Below are 10,789 nucleotides of genomic sequence, written 5' to 3'. Positions count from 1 at the left end.
GAAATAAAAAAGACAAGAACATTGCCTACACCTTTTATTTGCGATGCTGATAACATTTTTTGGCACCACTTGCCCTTTTTATGTACAGTAGCTGTTAAAGTGGAATCTGTTAATGTAAGGCATCTAAAACAACCAAGAAATGTTAAATCCCCCATTTGGGAGGAGGATGTGTTATACATAATACATTTTTCATTCCACAGAAAAAATCACCCTGTTGTTTCCCTCTAGAAAAGTAAACACTGTGGCACTATTTAAACACACCGCAGTGCTGACTAGTGTGCTCCTGTAATGTTGTTATTATCAGGTACAAAACAACAGCAAAATTCATTGCCTTGATCATTATTTGTACTGTGAGTCTGGTATAGAAGTGTATGTTTTGTACTTTTCACTTTTCTTCTGAAAGGTGAAGGAACTGCTTTCTAAGAACTGATCACTTTTCTAGGTGGGAAAATCAACGCATATATACACTACCTTAAGCAAGATCTTGTCAAAGAAACTCATTTTTTCCAGTCCTGAGACATGTTTGGACTTGATCAAATAGGCGCTCTGTTCCATTTTGATCTCAGTTAAGGTTTCAGTGTTTCATAACAGCAGAAAGGAGTAACTCAAGAATGCAGTATATAGCAGTAACCGACTGGGGCTGTGTTTATATTAATTTCATTAAAGCAAAACCTAAAAAAGAAATCTAAAAAAACCCCAAGTTGTACACAATACAAATCCAAAGACATAACAAATACAAAACATTACATTTGAACCAAAAAGGTGCACAGAGAATGTATGTAATCTGATCCAAAAGCAAACTTCATAGCTGGAGGCTCTAAAATAACTGAAAGACATTCCAAATTCTGTTCATGTCTTTTAAAATATTCCTTAGTTGATACACGTTTCTTTTTTCATTCGCCTTGAGAATCTAGAAAAAGAAATCTAGATTCACACATACAGAAGAGAGTAGTAATGAATGAGATTACCTAGTTACCTAGTAGTCTGCACGGAAGGTCTTTGATTGAAAATCTACAGTCTCTTGAGGTACTGAACTAAACAAGGGCAGCATTACTGGAGACATATTCAACTGTTTCAAGCAAAAATTCTTAAAATGGCCCATCCATCTATTATCAAAAAGGCAATATCTGTACAAGGAGGGATTGTGTCATGAATCCATGAATCATCACCAGTCTATCTCAAGGCTTCCTTTAACTAATATTTCTGATTGGTCCAATCCTGGTTGTATACTGTAATGCAGAATACTGCTATAATGCAGTATAGTAATTATATTAAGATGAGTTAAGAGCTATTGCTGTCGACTCTGGGTCCTGAAGTTTAAGTGTCCTTAAGGTGTTCACCTCTAAACAGCTGGGTGTTTTTTCAGAAGAAAGCAACTGTGTGTCTTTGTGAATAAAGCTTCTCTTTAATTAGGAAAAATAGATAATCAGATCCATCATCCACCAGAAATTATTTTGAATATATGAACCTTAGAGAGCATAGTAGCACCTAATAATTTCCATATGATTCCCCACTTTTCATTCTTTTACCAAATAAAAAAAAATGAAGATACTGGGTGTTGATAGTGCGTATCTGTGATAAAAATTATGCAATCTTTTCTTTAATACAATTCAGCCCAAGCAGAGTGTGTCTTTGAAAAGCTAGTTTTTCACACATTAAAACCACTAGAACAGAGAGTTCTTCAGCCACTCACACACTCACTCGTAATCCAGGTTGACTAACTGGGGAGGAATTTAAAGATGAGAGATACAGTAAACAAACCCCTGTTTTGCATAACATGATATCCTAAAAGAGTAAAGACCCGGAAGCGACATTTTAGTCCCATTCAGGAAATTTTGATTCAATTAAGACACTGAGAGATCAGGGTGCAGTGACAGTCAGAAATACCTGTATTTCTTCAGAACCAGGAGGGATTATCACTCACATAGAGTACATCATAATGAAAACTCTTTTCAGAATAAGACTAGAATATTAGCCTTAAAAAAACAAAGGTAACAAATTAAGAAAAATTTAATAAGGTAATAAGAGGACCTTTGTCAATGGTGTTGTGACCTCTGTACCACTAAAGAAACACTGTCTCTAACACATACTCGACAGAACATACAGCAGGGTATTGTATGTTTCAAAGGGTTACCAACACTTTAAGCTCACATGTGACAAACAAGCCACAAAAAGTCATTTTTGGACAACAGCATGACCAACTGAACCCCAATAGTCAACAGTGCTCCACCTCTCCCCACTGCCATTCAATCCCTTGAGAAATGCCCTTGTTCTGGCAACCCACTGAAGCTAAGCAGGTGTGTGCCTGGCCAGTGCCTGGACGGGAGACCTCCTGAGAAAGCTAAGGCTACCACTGGAAGAGGAGTTAGTGGGACCGGTAGGGGACACTCACTCTGCAGTCTATGTTGGTCAGTGCAAGTATAGTAAAGGGAAGCCTAAACTGTAAAAAGGTACTGTCTTTCGGATGAGATGTAAGACAGAGATCCTGTCTCTCTGTGGTCATTTAAAATCCCAGAGAGTTTTTCAAAAAGAGTAGGAGTGTCCTGGCCAATTTTCTCCCTAGCCTTTATCAATCTTGGCCTACTAATAATCCTCATCTACTGTATAAATTTGCTTCTTTACTGTGTTCTCCTCCCCACTGGTGGTGAGCCTACGTCGCACTATTCAGATGGGTCCTACACATTGGAAGGGAGTCCCCATTACCTGTACAGTGGAGGGTTCAGAGAAGCGCAAGTTTAATAATTATTATTAGAAATATTGCCCAGACTTGAATAATGGATGTCTGGACAATAAGACCTGCTGAAACTTGTGTTCTAGTCATTGATTTTGCTGGTTAAGCTACCAAAAAATAGAAATATTTGATGAACTACCCTTTGGTGAAAAGAACTGAAACAACTGTGTAAAAGCACTTAACTCATTACAATGTCCTGTTCTGTCTGCCCAAGCAATGGTGTTAATTTGAAAATGCTGTTTCCAAGAAACTACTACCCAGACTGTTAAGTCATCACACTTTCACACTCATTTAACTGAACTAGCATTAATTAGCATGACATATTGATGCAGCCGCCTAGCCAACAGTACTGTAGGTGCCTGAGAACCAGCTGAATGGGGTTGAGCCCAGGTGACCTTGAGCTACCTGTGCTCTCTGGATTGAACTGTGGCAGCACACTTTCCCAGTAGCATGGCAAGAAGTACTACCTCCTTGCAGAGCGAGAGGGATCCACAGAATCTGGTCTAGGTTCGTGTGTCAGTGCCAGTGCTGTTCAGTTCTACATCCCTCAGATGAAGAATCCTCCTACAGCATGAGGGCCTTTCTGGAACTCCTGGCCTTTTTCTTGGCCTTGGTCTCGACAGCTTTCCTGATTGTGGCGACTTGGTCCGATTGCTGGATGGTGGATGCCGACCTCAGTCTGGAGGTAGGAGGGTGTAGAAGGGGAACAGAGTTAGTATGTTGTTAACAGCACAGAAGTACATGGGGTTAGAGCAGGGGGCAGTGTTTCTTAATCTATTCATTGCTGCAGACCTCTTTGCTAAAGGTCACTCAAGATAAAAAACCCTAACCGTAATTTCAAAACAAACCATATTTACATATCAATTTTTTCATAAACTAACCTAGTTTATGATCTAAACTAACCGTAATTAATCTATTACTTGTTCCTTTGCAGCCTACGCATGCTGACACAGCTACCCACCTGAACTAGTGTTATTTGTAAGAGATCAAATTCAGAGCCAATCCAAATCTAAGAGAATTGATTGTATAACCTACTAGTTTGGGTGTGAAATGTTTCCCTTTGGTTTTCGGGATCCCTGGGATAGTCTTTGTAGATGCCCAGGTGACTCTAGAGTGCTGTTTGAGAATAACTGAGTTATCTATGAGTATGGACTATCTACCTCTGAAAGCAAACATTTTAATAGGAAAAATGTTTCAAACATATGAAATCATTCTCTCTAGAGAAGAAGTAAATATACAGATTGACTGCTGCTAAATCTTTATACAAATAGGTTATTTTGTGTAAAACAGTTTTACTTTTCCCATCTGGAATTTGTGATAAAAAGTTACAGGATTGGAAGTATGCTCCTGTGGTGAATTGGCATCCCATTCATGGTCAATTCTGGGCTGGATTAATGTGATTGAAAACTGATGGATTAGAATTAGAATGTTTCTCAATAATGTCCAGATTTCTTAATGTTTGTGTTTTTTGCCCATATGGTTTTCTTATTTAATCAAAAATCACAGCTTCACCTATGGATGTTAATACAAATCTCACTGCTACCAGATGTTATAAACATAATGATGTACCCCAAATTATGAAAGCCACAATGGTATTTGTAAAGCACACAGCCAAAGCTTTAGAAGGTTGCATACACCAACCAAAAATCTAACAAAGATTTATTCAAGAGGTGCTCACTGCCACTGACAGTAATTTCAACTACAACTCAAATATTGTCCAAAGATGACCCTAAAAATCACATAGGTGTCTTTGTAAAAGTTGGCTGGGTTTGATTTAACTGTAATAATAGAGCTGGAATGGCCCATTCATAGTTTTAATACTCCGCTCTTTGCATGCTTTTGAAAGTTTCAGTTAGGGACAAGTTGAAATCATTGAAACAAGGAACTAAGTGGAGTATAAGAGTGAGCGTACCTTGTGACTTCTTAATAAAGTGTTTCAGATAATAAGTCTCACTCCATTGCTACATGAGCAGCCTTTATGCAAATGCAAGTAGCCTTTCTCACCAACAAATCGTGAGTGTGAATTTTAAATGCAGAGAACCAATGCTCTGGGCTATATAGACTTGTCTAGCATGTTCGTCTCTGTTACCTGGTGAATGATTAAAAGAAAGAATATTATTAACAAAACAGGGTAGAAGGTACTGTAGATAACAGTTTAATACAAAAGCTGGATTTGCAGTATTTAACTGTAATCAGGATGTTAAGAAGTAAAAATGTCTGGGAATTAAACCAATAATTAACCTCATTTGGAAGTCAATTACAATCAAATACTGAGTTTAGCCATTCTAAATGAAACAAAAGCACTAAAAATCCAAAGTGCTTTCTATAATAAACTGTTCTGTTTCTGCTAAACATGGATGAAGTGACTACAGTCCATTGTCAGATGAAGAAATAGGAAGATCTACAGTATATTTTTACAACAAATCTTCAGTAAATTGACAGTTACACTTCAAGACATCATATCTGTTGTTTTTATTTTGGACTTTTTCGTTTACTACTCTTATTTTAATCCTACCTGGAGTTTTCAAAAGAAACAGTAGCGCATATGCTTGTGTAATAAACCAAGTCTTAACGATATGTTTTTATCTACAGTATATGATAGAATATATATCCAATGCTTAAAATAATTTTCTTTGAGAAGGTAGGTGTGTTTAAAATTGCTTTTCTCTTTTTCACAGCTAAAGGGCTAATATACAGTATAAACTCTATACAGTAGTCCAGAGTTTCTTTAAAAGGCAAATTTGTTCCCTGCAAAAGTACAGTGGATACAGTAATCAGTTTCTGTTGCAGCTCTATCCAGAATCGTGTCGAGAATATGAAACAGTTCTGCGGTTAAAATTGCCTTTTTCTATCCTGTTCTCTATGTACAGTTCAGTGACTCCTGCAGGGGACTGTGGTGGGAGTGTGTGACTCATAACTTTGAAGGTGTTACTACCTGCGAGGATTATGACTCCATATATGCTGAACATTCTTGTGAGTTTCCCATACAAATGCAGCCATCCAAAACATTGCTAAATAAAGATTCATGAAACCTGATTCATATTCTATAATGGTATGCTTAGCTATCGATACTCAAACTAATTTCTAATGTACAAACCCATCTAACACAATCCTTCAATGGTGAATTAAAGTGAGAAAGGCTTTTTTCTGTTACACAGACGTGTGTATACTGTACTTTGCACATCCCTCTAATCAAGCTCCATACTTATTCAATCCCAGTTCTCCAGTTCATCTTTCAGCTCACTTGCAAAAGAAGTGCATTAGCTCAATAAGCCATGATTGCCATGTGGCACATTTCAGTACTGACACAGCTATGATACAGTTGTATGTGTAGTATATGTGTATAGTCCAGCTACTACACAGCCGTTTGAATGAGCTACTCAAAACATACGAGCACAAAAGTTCCACAAACCCCCAAAATACACAAAGAAGAGCCATTTCACAGTTTCTAAAATGGAGAGCGCTTCTCCAGATTACAGGAAGAACTGAGGTTTGAGTGACACAGCTGTAGATAGGGAGTGTTGAAGAATAATGACAAACTGAGAAGACAAAGGAAATTCATAATGTAACAAAAAATGGTAAAAGTACTATTAAATGCTCATAAGAATCCACAGGACTATGTAGCGAGCCTACTGTTGTTGTTTTCCAGTGAGGCTGGTGGCAACTCGGACCCTGATAATAATAGCAGACATCCTGGCTGGATTTGGCTTCATTTTCCTCCTTCTTGGGCTGGACTGCATAAAGTTCCTGAAGAATGAGCCGGACATCAAACTGCGCATCTGCTATGTAGCAGGATTTACACTGCTGCTTGGGGGTACAGTACTGTACATGGAGCCCATGGCAGGTCTTGTGGCTCACACTTTTATTATCAGTGAGGGCTGCTTGCAGATTTCAGTAACCCAAGAAGTCTGACCACATCTACTAGTTCCAGAATAATAGAGTTTAAAAAAAAGGTGCTGTCGATCATGTGGATGTGCCGTAGACTCAATAAGCAGCACTTACTTCATTGTCAATGCCTTGCACTCATGTGTTACTCTTCTCAGCTGTTCCAGGTATGACTGCCTCAGTGTGGTATGCTGTCAGTATATACGTGGAGCGCTCAACCTTGTTTTTCCAAAATGTGTTCCTGGGGATTCAGTACCAGCTGGGATGGTCCTGTTGGCTGGGCATGGCGGGTGCAATGGGCTGTGCTCTTGCTGGGACAATGCTCACATGCTGCATGTACTTCTTCAAAGGTAACTCCGCCATTCTGGAGCTTATCGATGGATCACAATGTTTCTCCATTTGGTATCTTACAGTGCTTAATAAGCATTCACTTTCACAGATGAATGTTCCTTATCTGGGCAATGAAAAATGTCCTGGTCAGAAAGAAACTGTAATTAAATTACAATACCAATAAATGCATATTCTGTAAGGACTGTAATGGATAATACTTAAATAATGCTGAAAACCTAAATTGTACAGTGCGTAACCTGCATTTTTACTACCTTTTAACTGGTTTCTGTTTTAATCATCCAGGAATAACGGAGATCTGTGAAGGTGCAGTTTAATAGAGTTGTATCTTTATTCTTTTCTCTTACTGTATTTAGGAGTAAAAAAAGAACAATTAGAAAGAAGAGAGATTAATATATAAGGGCCATTCATTCATTTTAATATTTCTCTTTGATGGTCAATTCAATTAATCAACTGAAACGTGCTTTCAATGTGAGTACTGTGGAATGAGAATGAATGAAAACTAATCTATGCATCTTGCATAATCAACCTAATCAATCTTAAGCAATCAGTACAATAAACCGTTTTCCCCTAGGATCTATTAGCTCATTTTTGGACCTTTTCCACTCTGTTGAAAATGTGAAAAGCTAAAGACAAAGAACAATAATATTCACAGAACGGGGGCTTTTCAAAACACCATTTAGCCGTGAAGAATAAGTTGAGCACTTTATGACTTAAGAACTTTTCATTGGAAAATGATTTACTCCACTTGAATACTCTGAAAGTCAATCTGCTTTTAAAAGTGGGATTAGCGACTTGATCAAACTTCCAACTGTAATGTTAGCCTATAGCTGCATTCTTTCTTTGAAGCTATAGAAGATGAGCTATGAACAGGAATGTAGCAGGAATGTAATGTTTTCAGACTTGGCTGGTCTGACTAAGATTGTCAGAATTTTAAATTGAACCAATAACAGTTATTTTAAGTTCTGTGAGCAGATTTGGGGATATAACTATAAAATTGTGACATTTTAAATTCAGCATTGCAAAATGAGTTATCTTTTGCTCTATACGCAGACCTTTGACTCAGAGCTTCTAATACATGGGAAGCATTAACAGGGGATGAAGTGGAGGTGGAGAAACATTCAAGTCTGGGCTTGATGCTTGTATTGTTATGACTCAGTGTGCAGGAAAATGATCACTGATGGACTGAATGTCCTGCCCCAGTCACCAGCTTTTCTTATGTTGTTAAAATATTCTAAATATTACCTTGCTTTTTAAAATGCAATATAAATGTGATTATTGAGTTCCTCATAATTCCCTAAGAATGAATCCAAGTCAATGTTTTCACATTACAATTCAAGTGCAGTGTGGAAAAAACTCACCTCTGATTCAGTCATAACATGAACCCTAAAATAGTTTTTCTTTTGCTCCTACATATTCTTCAGATGTTGGATCAAGACAAAATGTATCTGCGTACAACTACCACTCAAGAACAAGGAGCAGAGACAGGACCAAGTCTAGAAAGTCGTCAACTACAACGTACTCCTACACTAAAACTGAAACCGCCAAGATGTATGCAATAGACACCAGAGTATAAAGCTGGAAGAATCATGCCCAGGCCTGCGTGCCCTGATACTCTGAGAGCGCTTCCAAAAATATTGCGCTCAGTGTGCATCTTCGTCAACACGCTTGATGCTTCAAACGAGAGACGAGCGAGTTCATCTGCTTGGACAACGGCGCCACCGTGTGGAATTTCTAGGTTGTGTTTTATTCTCCAATGTCAACGTAAAATCGTGATGGCTTTTATTTCATTGCGATTCCAATTTGAATGTTTGAATTGTGTTAATTTGTTTCTTAATGTTTCGAAATACTGATGCATAAATGTAGCTTCAGGAATGCAAAAAAAAACATTTTAAGATGCAGTTCTTAAAATAACAGTTGTTTACAGTATGTTGAACATCACAGAGACAATAGTGCTAAGAGGTGTGCTGCTGTCTCGATAATATTTCAATATTTTAAATTACCTATTTGGTGTGTTGTTGAGGATCTTTTTTTTGGAGAATTTGGAAATGCAGAATGACAACAGACATGTCTAACCTATCATCAAATTCCTAAACATTTTCTCAAAGCTCCCATACTAGTGCCTTTAAGACAAGCTGCTTAAAAAGAAAAGGTTAGTATGTCAAAGTCAATTTGTGTTCAGACTACCAGAAAAATCCAGATTAATCTCTGATGCAGGACAAGGGAGCATGAAAGAGAGACAAAACCTCAACATGAAGAACAGGTGAAAAACAAGACATTCCCTGACATAAAATCACATTAATATTATACACAGATATTGAAGTAAAAGAATATTTTATTAAATAACATTTTAGAATAGATTAATCAATGACACAATAAATACAAATATTTAGTCTGTAGAGATTAACATGCTTAAACTTCACTCAATGTGTTCAGAGAAGCTGAAAACCGTATTAAACAGTAACATTTTCCACAAAAACTTTGTATTTTTTCCTTTTTGTTGCCAAAAGTGCTTTGTTCTGAATATATGATGTACATTATCCTGATTTGGTGAAGAAATATATTACTAAAAACAAGTTTTCTGTTGAAAGGGTGAACATTAACCCCAAATTTGAAAACATAAGGTGTTTGTGAAACCAGAGCTCACAGCTCTTGGGTTATGGGTTTGATTCTGGGAATGTTTCTGTGTGGATTCTGTATATTCTCCCTTCATTCCTGTGGGTTTTCTCCAGGTGCTCCAGCTTCAATTCCCAAAACACATTAGAAGAGCTAATTGGCATCTCTAAATTGCTCCTGTGTGTGACAAGCCTTAAACTAATCCTTACCAAGAATAAAGGGCTGATAATTTATTGTTGGGTGTATTTTGTAAGCATCAAAAGAGTTACAGCCTGATATGTGCCAGAACAACCATTGCATGATAACTGTAATGAGATATGATACAAATCTCCAACCTAGCTTCTGTAAAGCCCCATCCCAGCAGGTATTATAATAATCATTAATTCACACATTTTTAAAGAACAAAAATTTGCATCTCTGGGTGATACAATTTCCCTTAACTGAACCAATTTATTTGATTAATTGGTCAATAATTTACAAGTGTTTCTGGAAAGCTAATTCAGGGTGATGTTTCAAACTTCTGGAATTTGACCTTTTCAGGACCTCAGTCGGAGACCCCTGATATAAAGAATTACATTATACAAAACAGTCATGACGTAAAACATTATGGTGCTTCTTCTATTTCAGAAAACAAAATGTTGCCAAACAAATAAATATATTATAACTATATGATTTTATTTATGAGCACTTTTCAAGAAACTTAAGGTGATGTATTGTACAACAGCACACACTCTCAGTAAAGTATTAACAGAAGTAAAAATATAGAAAACTGAAAAGCACAAAGATGTTTCTAAATTATCCCATAAAACTAAGGGAAAACAGAATTTTACATTAAAACCTTCAGCAGCATGAAGGCTTAATTAACTTATTATCAAAACATCTTTAAGATAACCTGGAGATACTGTAGGGCATTCGATGTCTTGTACTGTATGCATGAGCAAAATTACCTTAAAGTCCACTCTAACCTGGTTCACAGGAATGCAGTGCTCTGCTCAGAGAACATGAGTAATGTTATGACAAACAGTTCTTTTGGCCCATGAACAGCTGAATTCTGGAATTAGTGGAGCTTACTTAATATCTTAGAAGATATCTCAGTAAACAAGGTATTACAGGAGTATAATCTTCATGTAATACATGTTTCAGAATGAGGTAGGCAACCAAGAGTCTTAACTCCAGTTGACATAGAATGTGTCATCCAATTTTATTATG

At 37.1% G+C, this 10,789-nt stretch overlaps 1 protein-coding gene across 1 annotated transcript; it reads left to right on the top strand.

Moving 5' to 3' along the window:
- The first annotated feature begins 3,129 nt into the window (after positions 1-3,129).
- LOC102698301 (claudin-16) lies at positions 3,130-9,935 on the top strand. Its single transcript, XM_006637645.3, has 5 exons — positions 3,130-3,416; positions 5,602-5,704; positions 6,381-6,545; positions 6,775-6,966; positions 8,389-9,935. Exons 1-5 carry the CDS (start codon positions 3,303-3,305, stop codon positions 8,538-8,540), a joined length of 726 nt encoding a protein of 241 aa, XP_006637708.2. The 5' UTR covers positions 3,130-3,302; the 3' UTR covers positions 8,541-9,935.
- The last annotated feature ends 854 nt before the right edge of the window (positions 9,936-10,789 follow it).

Source organism: Lepisosteus oculatus, chromosome 13 (genome assembly GCF_040954835.1).
Source record: "Lepisosteus oculatus isolate fLepOcu1 chromosome 13, fLepOcu1.hap2, whole genome shotgun sequence".
NCBI classification, from domain to species: Eukaryota; Metazoa; Chordata; class Actinopteri; order Semionotiformes; family Lepisosteidae; genus Lepisosteus; species Lepisosteus oculatus.
Note: the sequence above shows the minus strand (reverse complement) of the source record. Positions and strands in the feature narration are given on the sequence as shown.